Source organism: Falco punctatus, assembly GCF_963210335.1.
Source record: "Falco punctatus genome assembly, chromosome: 8".
NCBI lineage: Eukaryota > Metazoa > Chordata > Aves > Falconiformes > Falconidae > Falco > Falco punctatus.
In genome coordinates, this window is record NC_137588.1 from 32,125,837 (window position 1) to 32,149,918 (window position 24,082).

Genomic DNA, 24,082 nt, shown 5'->3' on the forward strand with positions numbered 1-24,082 from the left:
TCACCGCTGCTACAATCAAAACTCAGCTGTAACCATACAAGATAACGCCAGAAAAAATGTGATTTGTCAGGGACATTCTACATAACCAGCCACTCTTAAATGACCAAGTTTCTTCCCTTCCCTATAATTCTCTTTGAGCTTTATTCTTTTTATCGTGTCACACAGGAAACTGATTCAATTTTGATCACCCTGGTGTTTGGCTTGGAGGTCTGTAAGCTAGTAAGTCTGTCAGATAAGATTACACCCAGGTTTTTCCATGCATGATGCCTTTTTTTACTTGGAAAGCTTGTGTAGGTAGAAAAAGGAGGTTTTGGACATTGTCCCATGATTTTTGTATGTCCAATGCAAATTTGGAGCCATGATTCTTACCAGGCTGTGGAGTGTCTGGAAATCCCTGTGAACTTTGTCATGTTAGTACAATAAATCCAGAGTTCCTGTGATGCACCGTATCAGACTGTGCAGATATTCAAGGAATCCATGCATGCAAGGCATCTATGCAAGTCCAGTATTTCCAAAGCTTCGTACAGCTCAGAGTTATGTTCCTGTAATTCCTTCCACTACTTTAGCACATGTGCATAAGCCTGCTTTGGGTTAGCCTGTTTTCATCATCAGAGTAATTATTCTTCAAAGAAATTTATGTTTTCAGTAGGGGATATGCAAGAACTGGAAGTCACGTCGTGTTTTCTGAAATTTTGCAGTACTTTCAAATTGTCTTTCTGTCTCACTAAGATCCATGTCCTTCGGGAAACGTTTGCATTGTTTTTAAAGGCATTCTAAATTGTTATGACAGTATTGTCAAGAAGACTAGGCTTTTTAATAAGCCAGTAGTTTTTATTTCAATGAACCTGTCTCTTATTTTTCCAGTTTGATTGTAGCTCTGCTGCTGATAGCAAAGGCAAATATTCTCAAAAATGGGGTTTGATTTTTGGGTTTCTAACTTAATATGTTGAAGGGGCCTGGTGTTTCCAGAGGTGGCAGCTTGAACATTTCTAAGAAATATGTTTCCTACGGAAAGTTTAGGTTCATAATTCAGCAGTGATTTAACGTCTTGACCTAAGCAGCAGTGATGGTGCATTCGTGCAATTCATTAGCATACACATCCTAGTCATTCTGCTTCTAGGTACTAAAAGTAGTTACACTTTAATAGTTGATTAATTGATTGCACAAATTTATTTGATTATTAAAAGTCCATTTGCATTGTCGGTATCATTGTAATAATGGGCACCACAGTTAGAAGTTGCTCTTGGTTTACAGAGCTACCTCTTTATATCTTAGAAGAAAATTGTGTAAGTCAAGCCTGAAATTCTCTGCAAAGGTGATGTTGGGGAAATTTGTACAGTCCCTACTTGTTACAGGGAAAATTCAAAGCCCTTTTGTTTCCTGGTCATCAAACTAACAACATTCACAGCTTCTCTCAGCATTGCATGGCTGAAAAGGGAAATGCAAATCTATTTCATCTTGTTTGTGATGTCATTTATAGTTAGTTATAGCTATAGCAGGAAACTTTCCTGCCACAGGTTTTTAATATTTTACCCTAACAACAGGTTCAAAACAGCTTTGTACAGGTCAAAAAAGCAATACCCCTTCCTTACACTGAATAGTGTCTCATACTACAAATCGCTCAGGTGTAACTAATGTATGTTTTGTAGGATGCCAGTTAGTGTGGCTTGGTACTCTTTCCTGTAATATATTTTTAAAAACATTTTCATTTCATTATCCTTCACTTGAAATCTGCTGCACTGGTTAAGACATTAAAAGAAAATGGCAACTAAGTTTGTTTTATCAGAAAATCAGCTGTGCTTTTCTATCAAAACTCAATGTAAAGATAATATGTATGAAATTATTCTGAAAACAAGGCTTTCTATTTTGCAAACCAATCATTGAGAAGAATAAGTGCTCTCACTGCATGCACTGGCACTGTGGAATAAAACTGCGTGACATATGACAAGCAAGAAAGGGCAGATCATTCATCACAGGGAGCGCAGGCTGACCTTGGATAGCATCCCAGGCAGTTCCCTGGTTGCTGCTGATGAGTTAGCACAATCAAAACCATACAGCAGAGTGTGCATGAAGGAAAACTGTGCATTTAATATCAAATAGGTGTGGTGAAGTCAAGCATACAAAAAGCCATCATGTCCTGAACATACAGAACCATATGCAGGCTAATTGTAGCAACAAGACCTGATGTCTGGCAATTGAAAGGAACTTCACTCCCCAGAACAGAAACATATATTAAATTTCCAGTTCTAAATGGGAAGCCAGGGGCTATTCTACTTTATTTGGTAATGAAGAAACTGTTTTGTTTTGGCCAGGAAAGCGAATAAGCCAATCGCTTGCATTCCCTGGTGCTTTTTCTGATAAAACCAGAACCCAGGAAAAAGAGTATAGGGTCAGTCATAAGGTTGTCTTTATTTTGTGTACTGTCCTCTGTAGATACAGCTGTGAGAGGGAATGAAAGTCATGAGCCTCTGAGGAGGATAAAGGGGAAAGAAAAGACATTTTCTAAATGGGTTTTAAAAATAGTATCCAAACATTTTGTACAGCAGCTACTAATTAACACATTTCTTTTTCAATGTCCTGTTATTCCATGAAATCAAATGGCTTTGGAGAAAAGTATAGTGTTGTCTCAGCATTACTGCAATCTGATTATTTTTATATGAGGTTCCTGATCCTCCCTGTATTGAGGCCAATGAAAAAAATTCCAGTAGACCTCAATAAGGGAAGAGTCAGGTCTTTATTATTTTATAATCACAGGGATTGCAGTAACATGGGATGACATCATATTTCCTGCAGGCCAGACTCTCACAATTACCCTGGTAATGTACCCAGCAATGCTATTGCACCAGTGTAATAAAGAAGGAAGATGTGAAGCTCTGCATTGTATTTCATGTAACCACTACACACAAGGGTTGTAGGGTTGTAATAAAATTCAGGAGGTAGAAAGGGACTCAGGAGGTCTCTGTTACAACCTCCTGATCAAGTCAGGGTCAGCTATGAAATCAGACCAGGTCATTCAGGGATTTATCAATTTCATGCAGGATGCAAGGAGGTGGAAATGTGGTAGTAAGCCACCATCTCCCTCTGCTATGTGAGGGCTGGATGAAAGTCAGTCTGTGGAATAATTCTGAATGAACTATAGGCTGGTTTAAACTAGGCTGTTGTTAATGATCCTCTGAAAGTGCCCAGATGGAAAAAAGAATTACATTATGGAGTTCAACACACTTGTAGCACTACTGTAGACCTGGCAACCAGAGATTACTTCCCCTATTTCATTTTTCCATTTTCTTCCTCATCTTTTCTATTCTAAGTTCTTTTCAACATGCATTTCTAAAGTATAAGTTAATTAATTACTGTAAGAAAGGGAGGGGCTTTCTGTCTTTTTTTTTTTTTTTAATGTTCATGCGAGTTTTTGAGCAAGGCTGTGGTGTTAAATCATGTCCTACTAGCCAGATGCTGATGGGTGAGATGAGCAATGATCACCAGAGAACCACTACCTTGTAGAAAGCTTTAGTGATGCAGGACAGGAAACTCAAATATTACATGTGAGAGAGTTTAGTAAGAAAGAATTACTCAGAGTTGCAAATCCATGTGTTAGATGGCAAAAAAATCTGAAGCTTACATTTGTGCAATAACTGAAATTTCAAATAAATGCAATGATCTTTCTCTCTGCATGTTTCAGGCATTGAGCTGATCTGTGAAAAAGAGATTGATCTTGCAACACAGGTTCAAGAACTGCTGGAATTCCTTCATGAGAAACAACATGAACTGGAGCTTAATGCTGACCAAACTCACAAGAGGTTAGAGCAGTGCCTACAACTCCGGCACCTACAGGCTGAAGTCAAGCAGGTGAGAATTTTTAACCACACATAAGGGTCTTAAATGGGTTTTCTGCCTTTACATACAAGCAAACGGCTAAACCAGCTTTTGCCAAGTCACATACCTTTAGGTGAACGATCTTAATCCCCATTTCCTTGACAGTACTTGATTTGCTGACAGGTTGCAGTGTGACCCATTACAAATAATGAAGGGCTCTGATCCCTCTAGTGTCGTATATTTGGTTTCATGAATAGTTATGGGAAGTCTGCACAGAACTGACGGTGTAACTTCTCAACTCCAAAAGCTGCCTCAAACTCCATGTGTTCTGGGAATGAAATGATTTGATTTGGGGTCCATACTTTAGCTGTTGTGGAGAACTGGCCCAAAACAAAGGGTAACTGAGCTGTGAGGTCTAAGTATGACATTACAGCAGTTTCACCTTTTCATGTATTGAAACACATCTGTTTATCTGCAAGAATCTCTAACATCTTCTGGGTGAGATAAAAAAAATCTGTCCGCGGTCTCTAGATCATCGGACTTGTTTAGTCATCTTAGTATTGTTACAGTGCCTTTCTTCCAGATCTCAACCTAGCATAAGCAATTGTGTTCTGCCTTCCTAGGTTTCCCCTGATGTTTAATTTGGATGCCTCAAATCTCTTTGTTGTCCTTTGCTACACAGGATAGTGCTACACAGGATAGTGCTACACATCCTGCTTCCTAATCCATAGGTGGCTTCACACTTCAGTGTATGTCTGGATTTCAATGGAATGGTTTTGGTTTCATTAGGAAAACCAGGAACACTTTTCCAGACACCTGGAATACTCAGGTTTCCATTTTACCAATACAAATGGGGTGGGGGTGGGGGTTGGGGGGGGTGTCCAAATACTACAGGTTGTTCTTGAAAAAGGTTCGCTTCTTTGTTTACTAAAAGAAAAGAGAGGAAGAAAAAGAAAAAAACCAACCACAAATATACTGAGTGCTCAGTACGCATGATCATAGTCATTCTTTTTTCAAAAGTGAATATTTGAGTGATGCTTTGTCTGAATTGTTTTATCATTGCTAGCAAAAAATTCTTCATTCTCAGACAACTCTCAAGCTAGAAGCTGGAAGCACCAACACGAGTGCATACATTTTCTTTCAAAGTCCACATTGAAGTGAATATTTTGCAACCCTAAATGAAAGTAGCATAGAACTCTCCTATTTTTTTATTTTGAAATGTAGTCATTTTGCATTTCTAATTATTGAAGGCCAGCTCCTCCTGAAGCTTCAGAGCTCTATAGAGTGCTTTGGCTTTCTTGTGAAAGAAAGAAAGAAAAAAAAAAAAAAAAAAAGAGACGCTGTGATATTTATGATCACCACCTTAATATGATTATGCTGTGTATCCTTTTTTCCATAGGTTCCCAAAGTTTTTTACACACTACTTAGCTAAGCCTGGAGATTTATGCAGTAGATTTATGATTAAATAGAGCCTTTCTAACTATGAAGAAAATAGAGAGGAGTAATATGTGTAGCAGAAATACTAAAATGCAGGTTATCGCTATCTGACCAAGTGTCACTGGCCCGCTTGTCCAGGGTGAGGTGTCAGCTGGTCAGCCCTGTGGCTGCTCCTGGAGCAGTACAGTGTCAGTGCAGCACTCTCTGCAGGTACCTGATGTTCCTTGCCTCATTATCAAGTGTCTGCTGGGCCTTAACTGTTTTACAAAACAAAATCGAACTGAAGGAAATGGTTATAGGAATGGACTATCTAGTACTTACTATGAGAGAACAGCTGCTTTGAATTAGTATTTCCTTAATGGAGCTTGAGACCATCAGAGCCTTCATTACTATGTGACCTCTCAGCAAACCAGTAGTGAAGAAACATTTTATTTGTTCAGCTGAATGGTAAGGGCTCCCTTGCTTATTAACCTATAAATTACCATAGCTACAGTTTCCCTTAGAAAGAGGCAAGTTAAAATTTATCTGTGCCCTATCTATTTGGTTTCCTGTAGAAGAGTCATATTCCCAACCATTTAGTGAAATTGGGAAATATATTGATTTTGGCTTGTAGTTCATCACCAGTCTGGGCCAGATTTCCTTCACTTTCATTTTAGTGCATCTGAGATGACGGATGATCTCATTATGAAATTGCTTTCACTCTTGTGAATCAGTTGAGGTGTGGTTGCCACAAGACACCTACTGTAGCTGTGGTTAAGTTCTGCTGACTTCATAAAATTGGTCAAGGCTGCTACGTGTACATGTGGTTGCATTTTGATATAGTGGCTCATGGAAATACAGAGTCTTTTAGCTGTCTCTATCTATTTAAGTCTCATTTACCAGGGATTTCTGCTTTATATCATACGCACCAAAGGTTCAAATGCCAAGACAATGGGTCGAAGTCTAGGGCCATTCAAGTGGAACAATTCCAGATGAGATGTTCTGTGGACTGCTTTAGAGGGGAAATAGTATAGATCAATGATTCACAAACTTTTTTTATTAAGAAAGCTCCTGCCCAAGACTGATTTCCTCTCATTTGGATCACACTCATTTCTGTCAGAAACTACAGAGCTTGGATTGCTTACATAAAAGTAATAACAGAATAGAGTTGTGGAGACAATTTAAAAAAACAAAGTCTCTAAATGCTGTACTTGCAGCTGTTTGGCTTCCCTATCCCCTTATTTTATCCTTGTATGTTTTATTTCTCTTTGTGGTAAGTGTTCAACTTGACCTAATTTACTCCCAGATATTCTCACAGTGTCCCATTACACTTTCTAGGTTGTTTTAAAGTGTTTCCTTTTTGTGTGCTTGTTGTCCATCCACTTTTGCCATTTGGCATTAGATTTGCTTTCAGGTGAATTTGCCCAAAGGATGCTGGGAATAGTCACTTGAGAGACACTGAATACTTTTGGTTTTTTCCCGATCTAATGTCACAGGGCTCCTGGAAACCTGATGCAAAACCTGGAAGCCTGGAAACCTAAAATTGCCAGAAAGTGCCCTTGCTGGTGGTTGTGGCAGTAAGACCCTCTCAAAGAAGCTGCAAAGGGTCCAGGGATGTGAAAGATTCACTTACATTGTTTTTGCCTTTTAAACTTAAAAATTGTTTCCAACATAACTTGATGGGTATCATTAGCGAGGCCTTAAGTCTTTTTTAGAAACATCAGGGAAGGTATTCTGACCAAACTACACCAGCAGACACAAACACCACGTGACATAGAGCTCTCCTTTCTTAAGAAAGGCTGCACAAGGGGTGCTTCATTTTTTTAATTTTTCCGGTAACATCTGATTCTGTGCTCAGTGAAAAGTTTCAGACAAAGTTTCAGGGTATGAATTTTAGAAGAATTTGGTACTATTATTTAATTACAGAGGAGCCATATACAGAACCGTAGCCTGTTTAAAGCAAATTGGAGTCAAAAGTGTGAGTTGTTTCAGAACTGTGGTGGTTGCCACGTTAGACAACTCATGCCTTGCAGTGAAATTGTTCTCCAGTGGCAAGTGGCTTTTCTCTAACATGCTGTCAGTGTGTTTCTGCTCCTCTGTTATAAAAAAAAATAAATAAAATAGTTAGTCTTTTTAAAAGAGTCTTTGGAGATTTTTTTAGCTCCAGAATTGTTTAATCACAGCTCCTACAAAGTTGATAACATCTGTAATTTGTAGGAAACGTCTGTTTAAAGCCATCTTTTGCTGTTGGCTTGTCTGTACATTGCCAGATAATGGGGAATCCATTAATATAGGAAATGATCAGAGAAGTGTCTTGGTGCTGTATTAGCAGCTTCTGTACATACTTTAATAAAAAGGTATTAAGCACCATATAAATAGGAGTCAGTTTGTGAGCACATCTTGTACACCAGATACAAATGTGTAAATGCTCTCTTACAACCATTTCATAGTCTACTTCCAAAGTAGTAATACAATGAAAGGCTCTGCAGATGACTGGTTTTTGCACTTAGACTTAAGAAGCTTTGGATATGCCATGGAAATATTTTCTTACTGTAAACAACACAAACACGAAAGAAGAAAGGGAGAAAAAAACCTAAAAGAACATTACTGTGGAAAAAGCTGATGCAATCCCAGATGAGACCCTGACATTTAAGTGTTGACTTTCGGCAGTAGAATGGGGTCATCATTGAAGTTCTTCCAAGCAACATTAGCTTGTGCTTGGGTGCTCACTGGGCCTGGAAGGGGGAGTGTCGGAGCCTCACAGTGAGGGTCTAAACCCACACTCCGGGGGACAGAGGGAGGGGCACAACTCAGGGACGGCAGCAGCCTTGGTCAAGAAGAGTGCTGCAAGCATTACTGACAAGACATAGTCCATCAAAGCCTGACCTGAACTGCTTTAGCCTGAACGTTTTTGTGTCAAGAAGGCAGTCACAGAGAGGAACGCACACATATAATTAACACTAGAGGAAACCTGGCTGATTTCAGTTGTGTGGTACCTCTTCCTCCTTACTCAACTGCGTTGCCTATTAGCTTTTCACTAATCAAGTTGCCTGGTTTTAAGACTGAGGTTTCCACTGATTCTTTTTATTATTTAGAGACTCAGATATTTGTATGAAATGTGTCACAACCTTTGTGGCAGGTTTTGAAAATTTCAGCTCAAATAAAAGTAGTTCCAGAGGACCCCGTCATGCCCTGATTGTATTGTTTAAAGAGAAAAAAAAAGAAGAAAAGCTGCTACATTTTGAGCATACATACTCAGTATTTTCTACGCTATAAATGGCCCAAGCCAGGATAGCTATCGTGGTGTATAAAACATGAAAGCATATCTTGCTTTATGATGTCCTCACTTCAAGTCTTTCCCAGATACCGCGGTCCTTTGGTTAACTTCAGCTTTTGGTACCACGTGGTCAGTAATAATATAGGTTTCTTGTCTGATGGATTATAGAAAATGCCAGCCAAAAAAAATTGCCATATGATAACCTGATTTCTTTTCCTTTAAATCTTTGTTGCATTTCCCACAGGAACAATAACACCTGCTGATGAAAGAAAGAAAGCTGACAAATGAAATCTTCCACACTGTTGTACTGAGCAGAATGTAATTTTCTACAAATTAGGGTCAGCTACATGTGTGGATGACTCCTCTTTCTTTCTCCTAAGAAAAATTCATTTTCCTACCCTACAGGGAACTGAATGGCTGTAACTAGGGTGATACATGATGTAGGGATAAAAACCAAAACAATAGAAAATCCCTATTTGTTTCAGGCAATTTAATGGATCACTTGGTGAAAATGATGGCACAAAAGGGAAATTACTATGTAGAATATTGCAGCAAAGTCAGTTTTGGAGCTTTGTAAATCACAAGCTAAATTTAGGGCAGTGGTTGGGCAGTTAAGATTTCCTGTGCATCTGTGAATTGAATTCAGCAACTTTCTGGCTTTACTGGAATAATTTGACACCTACACAGGTAGAAAATAGGCTTTGAGGCAACACAGCAAAGAACTTGCATGTGTGTTCTGGGTGCTGATTATCCAAACACATGTATTAAAATAGCAGAAAATGTTGCTGCTTAGATGAATATGTACGAGCCTGATAGGTTAATTATGTGTATTTAGGATTTGATTCTGCCGTCATTACAGCATGGATTGCATGTCTACAAATATTATGAATATCCCTGAAATAAAGCCTCTTGACTAAATATAAAATGCAAGACCTGGGTTTTCTTCCTAGCTCTGCATGCAGGTGGAAACTCCAACTGCATCTTAACTCCATGTCACATGAAACCAGTTGTGTCTTTTCCCTCCTCACTCCTAAACTCTGACTTTTGTGTGAAAAACACAGGCAGAAAGGAGTTGTAAGGTCCATGATCCCACTTGGAAATTTGAAAAAGAGAGACATCTTTATGTTTAATTTCAAATCTCCCTCATTACGTGCAGTGGTTTTGCCCTGGAGTATTTGCATAGGGGAACATTTATTTTTGTGATCAAAGCTTGGAAATTAAAGCTGTTTGCTATATGAATATCCATGTAAATATTTGGGATTCTCAAGCAGTAACTTCTTCAATAAGATCTTTGCCCTCTAAAAAATTATGTCATTAAGGCATTGTCCTAGGATTTCTTTCTGCTCACTGATTCAGCCTGAGACCACACTGGGTAAAGTGCCGTTTTGTTAGCCAGGCTGAAGCATTTACTGGTTGGTGACTACATAAACCTTTGCACTGAAACAACCTTTCCATAAACACATCATTTCTTTACAGGTCCTTGGCTGGATCAGGAATGGTGAATCAATGCTGAATGCAAGCCTCGTCAATGCAAGCTCTCTTTCTGAAGCTGAGCAGCTCCAGCGAGAGCATGAGCAGTTTCAGCTAGCCATAGAGGTAACACCAATAAGTTAACTTTGTTTCTCCTTTCCAGGTGAACAGCATACAAAAGGTTATCTCTTGGGCATCAGTCGTGGCTTGCTTGAAGGAAGGGAAGGAATAAAAGCTTTAGAAAATAGCCTCATCATTAAACTCATAATGCAGCTAGTGGTTAATAGTGAGATGAATTATTTATTGTCTGTGGCTAATTCTTCTGCTGTCAGATATCAGCCTTTCCATTCATGAAAATGACACGCATCTCCTGATAAATTATTTGGTAAAAAAATAAGATTAAAATTCACAAAGTGATCTGAAAATGGGAAAAGTTTGTGAAGTCAGTTTCCTCCCATGCCCATGATTTGCAGATTATTTCACAGCATTCATTTATGAATATCTTTGTTACAGGATAATGCTTTCATGTAAAATCTTTGTTTCATTCAATTCTCCTTTTGTGAACAGCAGAAGAGACAGTCATTCAAAGCCACATTCTCAATTGCCTTTGAAGAAGAGGCAAGAGGGGTGAATTTTAAGACTTGCCTCTTAAACTGAGCTTTTGCTCCTGCTTGACCTGGAGTAACACATCTTTGACCTGGTCCTTGAAAACTAATTGTGAGCCAACTCATTTGCCTCACTCACAGGTCCGGGACATGGCAGGAGTAATAGCATCTCCTCTGAGCTGCTTTCCTTTGAATGAGAAGGTAGTGGAGTGCTATGGACACCCCTGAGTAGGGCACTATGGGACTTACAGGCTCAGTACTTTATATACCTTTGTCATTGTGAACAAACCCTGCGCTCACAGGGTGTGTTCAGTCCATTGCTAGAAAGGGGGTCCGTTACTTTTTCCTATTCCTGCTTAACAAGGTGTATAACTGGCTTCCCAGATTATGCTAATTGTTAGCTTCCTACAGAGCAAAGAACAAGTTGGTAAATCTCTTTCTGGGGTTCTTATATACTTATATATATATATACTTAAAAATAACCAAAACTAAACCAGACTTTAAACTATGAAAATAAGATTTCCATAATGTAGGTTTGAAGAGATGCCTGATTTAGTGAGGGGAAACTATCTTTATGTCTTCTGGTAAACTTTAAATAAGTCAATATACATCACAGTGTTGCTAGTAAGTATAGAGTTAAAATCTCAGGTAATTACCTGTTTGGATCCAGCTCCACTCACACTAAGGAAGGAGCAGCTGTTGCAGCTCCGAAGGGAGAAGGAAGTTTTCTATCAATTCTGTATGAGCTGGCTGGTACCAAGCTGGGCTGACCACATCTTGGCAGCTGTCACCAGACAGCAGTGGGGAACAAGACACCCGCTGACTGTGTTATTGCTGCCATTGGGGAAGTTGTTTTTTGGGGAAGAATATTGGGGAAGAATACACTTGTATTTGGCGGTAAATGCAAATCACAGAGGGAGAAGGTTGCACCACAGTAAGAGGAAAATAAGTTTTCAAAGGAAGAAGACGCTAGGTTAAATATTTTAAGTGCTTAAAGCTTAATATGGAGAAGAGATCAACAAAGCACACAGGGCAGACTGTCCTCTAAAGGCATTCTAGATGTGGAATTGATTTTTCAGTTGAAATCCTTTAAAGTCTATTTAAAACAAGTGTTACAATTCTAACATCAGTAAAGCAGCTGGATATTAAATTTAACCAGTTGTTCTTGAACATCTTCCTAAATGTTTCTGCCAAGTATTAATCCTTTTTTTTGCTAATAGCTTTCTCTACATTGCATTATTCATCAGTGTGTTACCAGACGATTTCAAGCTTCTTTCCAGGTTCAAGGATTATATCATAAAAGTATCACATGAGAATTTGTCAGCAGCAGTTACAAATGGGATGCAGAACAGAGGAGTCTTTGGGAGATTTCAGGGCTTCTGTTCAGAAGATTAAAATCAAATATTGGACTAAACCATGCCTGAATACAGTTACTCAGGAGGCTGTGAAGGGCTGGGGGCTATTTTCCTCTCAGGAACCCACAGAGGAAGGTGTAACTACCACTTGATTACTCTGAGAGAAGCTGGTGTAGGCTGGGGAATAAGGCAGATAATTCAGTCCTGCTTGTAAAGTGGCTACTGACTAAATAGGAGAATGGTGAAGAAAATGGCTTGACTGCCCCCAGCTCTGCCCTTTAAGGTAGCATAGTGTATCTCCAATGTGATTGAACTGACTTTCAGAAATATGTCTTGTAGGGATTGATATTTGTGATATAGTTCATTCCATTTAGTAAGGCGTCTTCATATCTTCTGGGGTTGATGTTTTGTATACTGCAGACAGGAAAATTACACACACGAGTACAGCTGCTGATGCCAGCATACTGCCTGGCAAGAGTCAAATTAGGGTGATCAGGCCCTAAAGACCCTAAAGTTTGCCAACTCTGGTGTTTAGTTTTGTATCTGCAGGTTGTGTGGCATGCAGTCAGCACTGAGTACAGGCTGGCTGGGAGCTCAGCACAACAGCTGCCCACATACGGGTTGTCAAAATGGATCCACTGGCAATCCCACCCAGGGTTGTTGCCCAAGCGGCAGTAGCTAACCAGTGAGCTAACCCATCTTAGCCAGCGCTTACTTTTCTCAAGCTTTAATAATGTTGCAAATGTGTGTGAATAATTTAAACTAAAATGCTTTGCAGAAAGTAACTGTTAACTGAAGATAACGCTCTGAAAATGTTTCACTCTCTTGCATCTCCATGCTCACACCTCGCTTCACCTTTCTACCATACATCTGGCACATCTATACAACCTCTCTTTCCTCCCCTCATACACAGTCCCTCTTTCATGCCACTTCCTTACAGAAGACACACCAGAGTGCCCTACAGGTCCAGCAGAAAGCTGAAGTGTTGCTACAGGCTGGGCATTATGATGCTGATGCTATCCGAGAGTGTGCTGAAAAGGTGGCCCTGCACTGGCAGCAGCTGATGCTGAAGATGGAGGACAGGCTCAAACTTGTCAATGCCTCAGTGGCCTTCTACAAAACCTCTGAGCAGGTGAGCTGAACAGTATCATATCTGTGCCATAGTGTATGACTGCTGCCTGGGATTTAGCTCCCAGTGTAGAGTGTGAAGAACTTGCTACTCACCAAGATCAGCGCAGAGTGTTGAACTGTTCCAAATGCCTGCTCTGCTAATACCACTAAGGAGCCATGCTCATTCTTCTCCCTTTTCCTTGAGTAATCCCAAAAGTAGAAAGTGTGTGGCTTCAGTCAGCCCTACTTGCCCTTAAAAGCTGCCCTTTGTCTTTTTACATATGTTTTCAAGTCTTCATCCATGCATTAGGTGCATATAAACCTTTCTGTCACCTGAACAGGGCCAGTGTTGAGCCCTCAGGTGACTCCCAGCTGGCAAACACTAATGTGAGTGCACTCCATGATGTAACAGTGCTGGCAGGTATGGGCTTTCTCCTCTGACCCTGAGTGCGGAGGGTCTTCTGCCAGCAAGGGATCTCACAGCACTGGCAAAATTAAGTGAAAAGACATTTGCTCCATTGGCATAGCAATGCTAAGCCACACATGGAAACCAAAGTTTGACGTAGTCAAAGTTGTTTCCTTGACAAAAAACCCCAAAACCAACCAAACAAAAAAAGGCAGCAGTTCGCAGTAACTTTTACCTTAAAAGTTTTCAATGAAGCAATGTAATTCTTGAAGTTTGGTTGTTTCAATTGTCCCCGGTCCAACAGGAAGAATTTCTGAAATCCCACCATTTTTGTTTCAAGTTCTCATGATATCAGAGTTAATTTTGAGGAATAGAAATCTGCCTTTCCTTGAGAACTGCTTGCAGTTAATTACTTTGTGAGCAGTACTAGCCAGTGTTTTCGCTAGTAGTTAAATACCACTATGCCAAAAAAGGTGCCAAGGTATGAAGCAATTTCTCCTAAACCCATACGCAACACAGATAATTACAGCAGCAACCATTATATGTTGACAAAACTTTACTTCATCCCAGGTGTCCATGAATTGCAAAACACATTGCAGTTGGCTGCTGATATGGTGCAATTATTCATCCCTTGCACAAGCAGGTGTCATTTATACTGTAGTCAGTGAGAATTAGTGTCATCGTGTGGATACTCAAATAGCCTTGCCTGATGTAATTTACTGCAGCCAGGCAGTTCATGTTAACACGGACATTGCAGGAACCTGTGGTTTTAACAAAAGACATCAGTGATTTCCATTAAATTTTCTGTTATTATCACACAGTTAGTTCCTCAACTAGAAAACCAGACATGGGAAGTTTTTTAGCACAACTAAATGTATCGCTAGGGAAAGAGGTTATTTTTTCTTTAACATTGAGGCTGTAGATGATCCTTGGGCCACTTTTAAGTGTCATTTGTTTAATGCATTTTTAAGATTGTTTAAGATTAATTCGTTCCTTATAATGAATGTCTTTCACTGTGAGGTGTTTCAAACAGATTTACAGTCCCTGATGCACTCAAGATTGAAATGAATTACTGCTGGTGGAGGATTGTGAGAAATGAAAACCATTAAGGGATTCATTAGTGCTTTAGACGGTCAAATGTGCTGGCCAAAATATGCATAGCCAGTAATTTGTCAGTTCAGTCTCTTCCTGTTTCCAAGTCATAGACAAGCATACTGTAGTGTCCACCAGTTCATTCATTAGTTGTGTCTATTCAGCAAATGTTTAGGGTAAAGATCATTCAGTGTTTGAATTCTCATGAACTCACTGCAGCAAGTAGTCTGTCATCTCCTCTTGGGCCACACGACTGATCTGCGATCCTTAATGGTCTGCTCCCTGACTGGATGACAGTGGATTGACTAATTTACTGGATCCTGAATAATCCGAGTATCTCAAAAAAGCAGCTAAAAGGGTGGAGAGACTGTTACAACCAGCCAAAATTTTTCATGCCTGTCTACCCCAAGCACACTATGTTCTTGATATAACTGCTGGAACCCTGGCTTTCAAATAGCCCAGTTTCTCTCTGACTTCATTGACAGCCCACTTGGTATTAATTTCTCTCATCACCTTAACAGAAAGATGATATTTGCATGTACAGGGACCATCCTTTCTGGAAAGATGTGGATCCCAGGCAGTCTTTCTGCTTTCATTTTTTAAGTCACCAAACCCAATAGAGTCCTGAAGTTTTCAAGAAGTAAAATGGAAATGCTTTCATGTGCCTAATAATGTGTGGGGCACTTGCTCTCCAATAAATGCTTGAAAGTGAATGCTGGTTTGCATCCAAGCAAGAAGATGATTTCAGATTGTCAGATGCTTAAGGTCCTTGAACAGCCTGGCAGCAGGATAAGTTGGTCAGTTTCCCTAGGCTCACCCGTTTTAAAATGGACTTTGATGTATTCATGGATGGAGTTATATGAAAATGGCCTGCAATAGTGGGGAGGATTGGTGGGTGATGCTGGAGTCTCTGCCACACTATCCTCTTAATCATGTGGGGTCCTCTGAATTATAACTGCAGGAGTGAGTGAGAAAAGGGTGAATGTGGTTAGCTGGACCCCTAGCAATAACTGACTGCATCTTGAGTAATCTCAGCAGTGGAGTGTGTAGGAAGAGCCTTCTGGGAGAGAAGGAGGAAATTCCAAATGTTCTGGAAAACTTTTGCGATTTTTTAAGTGTCTGCACAGGCCACTGAGAGTATTCTCAGGATCTGCAGTGCAAAAGACTCAGCCTTGTCTGAGGCCACTGCATACACAATTTTCAGACTGTGTTGGTTTATTTATGTCATTCCCGCTGTTCTATCAAGATAGAAGATATGTGTGTAAGCCCTGTACATTGGAACACCTGCATCCACCTAGGTTGTGACACTGATTTAATGTCTGCTGGTTGCCACCAGTCTTTACAAAAGCTATATGGGGAACAGCTAACATGCAGCTGAAGAGAATTAGTTCCAGCTTCAGAGTTTGTTTCAGGGAAGGATTTAAGCATGTGTTTTTTCTTTAAGTATGTGCTAAGTCCCTTGACTTCAGGGAGATTTAAACACACCTAAAGCACCCTTCCAGAATAGGGATTGTTTCCTGAATGATCCACTGGGGCCAGACTGACCCTTGCCTTGATTCAACCTTTTTAGCTCCCCCCCCCCGCCCCCCGCCACCTTATCCATTGGAAAAGAAGGATTTATCACCCTTAAACCAGATGAATGGCATCCCACGCAGTAGAGATGCCTATGGGTAAGAAGAACTGCTAGATCATTCTGTCCAGGGCTTGTTTCATACCCAGTTATTCCTACGCCATGGTCCATAGTCCAAAACATTTAGATTTGAAATGTCATTGGTCATACTTTTCCTAAATATGTTCCTCCTTTTTATGACTGTAGCTAACTGAATTGTGCTGTGGGCATGTTTCAGGTGTGCAGTGTATTAGAGAGTTTGGAGCAAGAATACAGACGGGATGAGGACTGGTGTGGAGGTCGAGATAAACTTGGACCAGCAGCTGAGATAGACCACGTCATCCCTCTGATCAGCAAACATCTGGAACAGAAGGAGGCTTTTCTCAAGGTCTCATTTTAGTTCTCTTATAAGTCAGGAAAACTCCCCACTAAGTAGTCAATTTAGAGCAGTGTTGATGAGTTTGAGATGAGGCGCTGAGGTGTAATTTCAGTTCCACTACTGACTGCCTGTATAAACCCTATGCCAGTTTTACACTGTTATAGTAGGGGTAATAAGCATTATCATCAATGCATACCTCAGAGATGTCATCAGGACTAATTAGGTGGTACTGGCATTGCACTTGAAGGATGTTAGTTGTTGTGCTGGTTCAAAGTTCAAATTCTCAAAATTGCATATGATAAGCATTATAAATGATAGGTATCATACGGCATTTTGATGTTGGCTTATATAAACCATCCAGCATTTCAAATTCTGTCCTCAAGGCCAGTAACTGAAGAACTACTAACAATTGAAGCAATTGTGTCTCTGCAGGGCAGCACCAGGATGGAGACAGAGATTTTCTCCTGCCTTCCAGGTGCTGCTTTGTAAGAACTGTGAAGCTAACCAGCTGACAAGTCAAATGACAGCCATCCTTCCACCTTCCACTAAAACTGATATACAAAATGAAACTATGCTTGCAGGCAAGGCTTAAGAAATTATGCCTCTAGATTGTACGTTTTTTGAAACAATGAGTACTTTTCCTGAGAGATGGGTTAAATTGAGAATGTGTGATGTACTAGCTCTTTACAACCAGTTGTTTTATTATTGCCGTTATTTTGCCTTAATATATAAAATCAGCCACTATATTCAAAATTACTCATGTTTTAATATATTTATGAGGCTGTTAGTTTATTAGCTGAGTTTATTGACTCTTAGCTGAAGCTGTCACGTTCTGAGATGAAAGAAAACTTCTCCCTGCAAAATAAGTAGAGAACTCCCTTGGGTCCCCTTTGCTTTCTTTGCTCATCTTTACTGATTCTTTTTGGTGGGGACTTTTTTTCTTAGGCCTGTACACTGGCACGAAGGAATGCTGAAGTGTTCCTCAAGTACATCCACAGGAACAATGTCAGCATGCCTGGAGTAGCAAGCCATACAAGGGGGCCCGAGCAGCAAGTGAAAGGTTGGTGCACTGGTGCAATGACAGCATTGAAGGTTTTGTTTGCTTCCCTCTCTGCTGTGTGGTCATCCTAAAGTTCGTGAACATGCTAAGAAGGCACCTTAAGTTTTGTCATCTCTCTCTGTCACTAAAATGATACATAGGCCTGACACCTTTCGCAGTGGTAGCGAGGCCTCTCAGAAAGTGATGCCCCTTCTGCAGGGCATGAGTTCTTATACAGAACTCTGCTGTTGCAAGTGGTAGTGGAGGGAAAAAAGAAAAGGGGTTTGAAACATGGACTCTTTCTGGCTTCTCTTGTCAGGAGAGTCCATGGCATTGTGCCATTATGTAGGTTGTCAGCTGAGATGATCAGACACTCTTTTGCCTTTATATCTAAAAATGAATACATAAGCACATATCGAATACAAGGTCTAGATGCATCCTGTTGCTGCTGAGCACTGGAAAACAATGAACCCCAGACTTGTTCATCCCTAGGATGGATCTGCTATTTTTTTGTCCCTGGAATCCTCTTTGATGTCTGACTGCATCAAATAACCACCAGCAAAAGTACCTGCCTGCAGTTACCTTCGTTTGGTCAGAAGAGCATTGCTTACAATCAGATGATACATCTGAGATGTTTAAAATGTTTTCAGTCCTCTGCTTAATTAAACAGTTGTTAATCTGTGCCTGGCAGTGCTGCAAGGTACTGATAAGAATGAGCAAAGAGATCCTGTAAAAACAAACTATTTTTGTTATTATTATTGGCTTTCTTACAAGCTGCAGAAAGGCACAGGTTAAAAGCAGTGCAGTCATTATATATGTGGGAGGAATGGGAACTTTGATTATACACAGAAGATTAAAGGGGTGCTACTGAAGGGATTATTTTCCTTCCTTTCTTTCAATACCAGTCCTTCAATGCTAACATGACTTTGTTCAGCTTTCCCCCTCTACTGTGTCAAATGCTTCTTCTTGTTGTGGACTTTTGTTCCCTACAGTTGAAAATCATGGGAAAATTAATTAAACCCTGACTCAACAAGCCCTTAAATGTGCACCTGATATAAGCTTGTGATTGTTCCTCACTGAGCTTGTTTGAAATGACTCACTTATATAAAAAACAATTTGTTTATTAGTCTTTTTCAAAGCCAAATGTGTAATTCTTACACTTGGTGAGTCTATTCACAGAAAATCTTTGAAGTGGGTGCTTTAGTTCAGAATAAAAGAACCATTTAGTAGGATACTTATTGTGCTTCCAAAGCAAAGTCATTAATGCAGAACAAAATTAGTTATATTTGGCATAAACTGTTTATGCAGACACCTGATCTAGAGCACCCATGACAAGCTTCAAGTTCCTTTGTCATTGAAAGTTCCCGTTGCCCTCAGAAAGGACTAGAGTAGGTTTTGCAATTAAGTATTACAAATTCTTTGGCCATAATCAGTGTCACACTTGTAAATGGGGAGGGATACATCCAAAACTGTTTACTGCCCCAGTGTTGATACATAAGCAATAAATATCAGCCCTTTCAGAAAGGGCTTAGGGTGAGAGGGGTTATTAACAGGTGCTGTAAAGGATCCTAAGTGACCGTAGGTGGCTGAGGAGCCAGACTCAATGTTTTAGTATAAAAGAGTGGAGCTGCTGCCAGGCTGTGCGTGCCTAAGCCCTCTCTTAGTGGATGCTGTGCTCTGAGGCGAGGACAGGAGGGCTGCCATGCCTTACCTGCTGAGCTCCATGTCCAGGCATGGCTGCGATGGGTGAAGCTGCTGCCAGTTGCACAGGACTTAGCTAGGTTTAAATAGAAAAACTCGGGTTTAACTAGGTTGTTGTTAGTGATATAGTGTGAATCTCTTGTACCCCTCTCTATGCTCTCTGCTTATAATCTTTTCAGTTAAACCCATGGTATTTTTTAAAGAGTTAATTCACACCCTTTTATCAAGTTATTATAGTCTGACTGAGCGCTTGGGTTTTGAAGGAGAACATGTATGTCCTAGACTCCAAGGAGTAGCAGGTCTCCTGCCAGTTTCTTACTGAATCTGGGTGTCTGTCACACCCCTGTCACACAGAAAACAGTTTGGAGGACCAATACCAGGCCTCAACCCAAAACCATTGCTGCAGTCACTGCGTGGGGAGCACACAGAGGGCTGCCAGGCAGCACAGCTGCATGAGAACCCTTACCAAGTATGTCAGACTGGGGGCTCAGGTCTAAATAAAATTCAATCATGACCAGAGCTCTACATGGGACAGTAGGCTTTGGTGCCAAGGGCTGCGTAGCCTGTGGCCAGAGCAACCAGCAAGGCAGTAAAAGGGCAACTTCTATGTCAGCCAGTACTAGACCTCTGAAATAAGCAACACAAGAGAACAAAAGGACTAGAAATCATGTTAAATCCTAAACTCTGTTCTAGCATCTTCTCCTTTACCAGACAAACCGGCAACTGCACTTTTTTTTTTTTTTAAAGGGTTATTGATTGATTGATTTATATTTGTGTGTGTGTCTGTGTGTGTTTTTTCTTAAGGCAGCCCCTTTGAATCAGTGCTTGTTTTTAGGAACTACAGTCTCAGAGGCTCTGATCCTGGGAATGCTGTCCAGGCAGAGTGAGCACGTTCAGTTTTTTATGGCTTATTTCTGTATACACTCACAGAATCGCTAATCATGCAGACGTTTTCCTTTGCCCTACAGCCATTCTGAGTGAGCTGCTGCAGAGGGAGAACCGGGTCCTTCACTTCTGGACCCTGAAGAAGCGGAGATTAGATCAGTGCCAACAATATGTTGTCTTTGAGCGCAGTGCCAAGCAGGTAACGTAAAACCCCCACTTTGTCTTTCTGTCTTGGCAGTGTGTAAATATTTCCTGTATCTGTGTATTGCCTCTGTGTGGGGTTCCTGTTGTAATCTCAACCTGTATTTAAAAACTGTAACTTTTGAAAACATGGCAAATGTAGATTTTTAAAACAATTGAAGAAAATTCCAAAATCCAACAATGAACCTCAGTATATTTGCCAGGCCGGATTAATTTCTGGATTTGTTCCTTTGTTTGAAAAAAAGTATAAGAGCAAACTGTTTTATTGAACTATTTCTGAATGAGACAACTGCTTTCACTGTGTGCAGATTTATCCTTGTACAGGTAGAATTCCCTGCATTCCTTTTTCTCCTAGGAAACATACAGCATCTTTTGTATCCTCTCCCACATGCTTTGATTTCTGTAGTCTTTTTATGTGTTCCTAGAAAGTGTCTTGGTATAGACAGTATTAAGACCCAATGGATTTAATATCTGTTATTTGGCAGATATTTTTTTTTTTTGTCAGAGAATTAGTTCTTGAAATACAAAGATTGTTTGTTTTGGTTTTCCTTTGGTTGTTTTTGACATTCACAGGCCTTAGACTGGATCCAAGAAACAGGCGAATATTACCTCTCTACTCACAACTCCACAGGGGAATCAGCAGAAGAAACTCAGGAACTCCTGAAGGAATATGGGGAATTCAGAGTGCCTGCCAAGGTAAACAGTGACTTCAATGTAATTATGGCATCTGCATTAGTCTATGTTTATTATCCTGTTTCAATGCCTCAAATCTCTGTAATTCTCTTGATTTTGTATTTTCCTCCTGACGTTCTTGGCCCAGAAGATCGATGTGTTTTGAGAACTGTAATCTTTCATTTTTAGCAAAACACAGACACAAAAAGGAGGTTTTCTCCCCCTTGGTCTGTACTGGTTATGCAGCTTTTTTGTTCTGATCAGAAGGAAGGGAACGACCACTTGCATGCAGAGTTCACAGCAGCCTAATGAGACGTAGCCTAATTCCATCCTCAAACAATCATACAAGAAAGGTATAGAGTAACTAATTGATTTGAACATATCCAAGGTCATCTTGGATTCCCTGTCTGTTCAGTTACTGCAACTACAATTTCTTTAATTAATTCCAACTGGGTTGATCACGGTTGATCATTTATCTCCTTAGAAACAATCTGCTGATCCCAACAAAATACTTTAAATAAATGGGGGTTTTAACTCCAGAGTGAACATTTTTGAATACAAAACTGCTTTACCAAGAATCTATTCATTTATATGGAGCAATTCTGAGAAAACTGGTGGGGTTTACAGAAGAATGGTGATTGGATCTGCTTCAGACAAATTAATTCAAACCATAGGTGATTTACAGACAGTGAATCCACAGGGGTATTAACAGTCACTGATAAGGATCTAAATTGCAAAATCGGACTGCAACAAGACCATGGCTTTGGTGTTATGTAGCTTCATTTCACTGTGTACTGAAATTGATCTTCTGTAATCCTTAAATTCCTCATTAGGCAGTCCGTGCTTCCATGGGTTTGATTCACAGGCTTTGTGGTGTTCTTGTCTCCTTCCTTTTTGCTTAGCTTGCATGTTTGTGAAAATGGGAGATAAGTAGCAGTGGGTAGAAGTTAATTTAATCAGACAGAACCTGTACAACGTGCCTTTAACAGTACTTCTGGCCTCCACCCATTATCAGTCTACCTGAAATCATGTTCCAGTTTATAATTTAATTTTGATCAGAAAAATCCTGATGCATTCTGAAGTTTCCAAGCTATTTCTACTCTTGACTTAGCCTAGGACTGAGTTTTATACCTTGTTCCTTATTGACCATAACTGGCTGGTCCTTACACTGACACATCTAGTCTTGCTCCCCAGAGCTCTAGTAAATCACTTTTCTACTGCTGCCCTAGAGTATTTTCACTGCCACATGCAATTTGGTAAATGCATGTCACTCCCAGACTGATGTTATTCTCAAATTAAGCTGTAACTGAAAGTCTTCCTGATCCCAATAACTTTCTGGCCAAACCAATTGTTTGCAAAGCAGAATCAGCAGTAGCTTTTGGGAATGAAACACCCTTTAAATATAACAGCTAGTCAGATTTTTCCTTCATCACACCTAGCCTTGCTTAAGTATTCAACTAATTTGTTAAGATGATCTATGATTCAGCTCTTTATTTTGCTGGTGAAATTTTTTGAATTTAGTTTTGTATTTGAAATCTGCTAGATGTTTTCTGGTCCGACACACATTTGTCCATTTGTGGCCCGATTGCTGATAATGTCAAGTACCTGCCAACATGTCTTGCTTCAGTCAGCGTGGAATGTTTCCTCCATCTCTGAAAAACAACTTGCCAATACCTCCGAGGATACGACTGATTCTCCTTTTGCTTTTGAGGATTAATATGTGCATTACAGATGGAGTGCAGTCTGTACAGTTGATATCTCAGTTTTTATAATCATTCTGTATTTGAGTTGGCTCAAACATAAGGTCCAGACACCTTCAGTTCCTGGGATAGATTTGGAATCTAAGCTAATTTATAACTAGCTCCTTTGTGCCAGATTTGCACAAAGTTCCTCAACACAGAAAAACATAATGACTAAGGGGCAATCAGAGCCCAGGTGGTTTAGAAAAGACCTGTGGAAGGTTTGGTGGCTCAGTGTATGTTTTGGAGTTCAGGCTTCTTTTAGTTTGTAGTACTCTAAGTGGAACTAAAATACTGATGGAGGAATTTATTGTAGAACAGGAATTTGGATTTAAATTCTGCTTGTTTCTGAAACAGAGCAGTAGTGACTCAAACTCACTTCCTGGACTGGTATGTGGTATATTAATGACCTGCCTGCTCGGGTCTGCAGAACCACCTCAGTATAGATTCAAGTAACTTGCGTATTTTACGAGGTGTGATTTTTTAAATGCTATCTTCTACTCCAAGGCTCACAAAAAATAAGTTTTTGGTTATAGGAAGGAGGCATGTCTAAGTTTCAACGTTTTCCTTATGTGTTTGTGCGTGTGTGGTTTCAAAAACTCAACTTCTTCTATCTACTGCAGCTTCATAATCTCCTTATAAAAATGTCATTCCTTTCATGTTTTACTGGGAAAAGTTGAAAGCATCTTATTCTGTGTAAGATTAAGTACAGACAGTCTTTAATGATGTATAAAAAAATAGTGAGCTGCTTACTGCTGTGTGAATTAAAAGCAAAGGAAATAATAATAATGCAACATAACCAAGGACCATATTTTGGGCAGCAAACAAAGGAGAAAGTGAAGCTCCTCATCCAGCTGGCTGATAGCTTTGTAGAAAAAGGACATATACACGCCACTGAAATTAGGAAATGGGTCACCACCGTCGACAAACGCTACCGTGACTTCTCTCTCAGGATGGGGAAATACCGCTACTCTCTGGAAAAAGCCCTTGGAATCAATACAGAGGTACTGTAAGTCCATGTCCTGCTGGGATTTTATACCAAAGCTGAAAGTCACAGGGGGAAGTGAAGGCTATGGTATAAATGCTGCAGGTTATCGTGTCTGTAAGAAACACTTAAGACCTAGTCAACCTACCTAGACAAGCTCAGAACTGTTTTTGAAGAGAAAAAGGTGTTTTTGTGGTAGATAAGTGGTATGAGGAGGAGACAGGTGAAGATCAGAAAGACTTTCTAAACAAATGTTTGCACCATTCTCCAGGAGACCATACAGCTACTAGGAAGGAAGGGGAAAACACATTAGTTGAAGAACAGTCTG

At 40.1% G+C, this 24,082-nt stretch overlaps 1 protein-coding gene across 17 annotated transcripts in view; it reads left to right on the plus strand.

The window, feature by feature from the left end:
* The window catches only part of KALRN (kalirin RhoGEF kinase), a 546,232-nt gene that overhangs the window by 361,719 nt on the left and 160,431 nt on the right, over positions 1-24,082 (plus strand). For 16 of the 17 annotated variants that reach the window (XR_013930070.1, XR_013930071.1, XR_013930072.1 and 13 more), the window contains exons 15-22: positions 3,680-3,846; positions 9,983-10,102; positions 12,850-13,068; positions 16,392-16,541; positions 17,478-17,592; positions 20,241-20,356; positions 20,932-21,054; positions 23,591-23,773. Coding sequence is in view for 10 of the 17 variants with exons in the window: in XM_080399718.1 (XP_080255844.1) it covers positions 3,680-3,846; positions 9,983-10,102; positions 12,850-13,068; positions 16,392-16,541; positions 17,478-17,592; positions 20,241-20,356; positions 20,932-21,054; positions 23,591-23,773 (1,193 nt within the window). In the remaining 7 variants the exon portion in view is untranslated. The remainder of the gene's footprint in view (positions 1-3,679; positions 3,847-9,982; positions 10,103-12,849; positions 13,069-16,391; positions 16,542-17,477; positions 17,593-20,240; positions 20,357-20,931; positions 21,055-23,590; positions 23,774-24,082) is intronic. The other variant, XM_080399720.1, reaches the window with a different exon arrangement.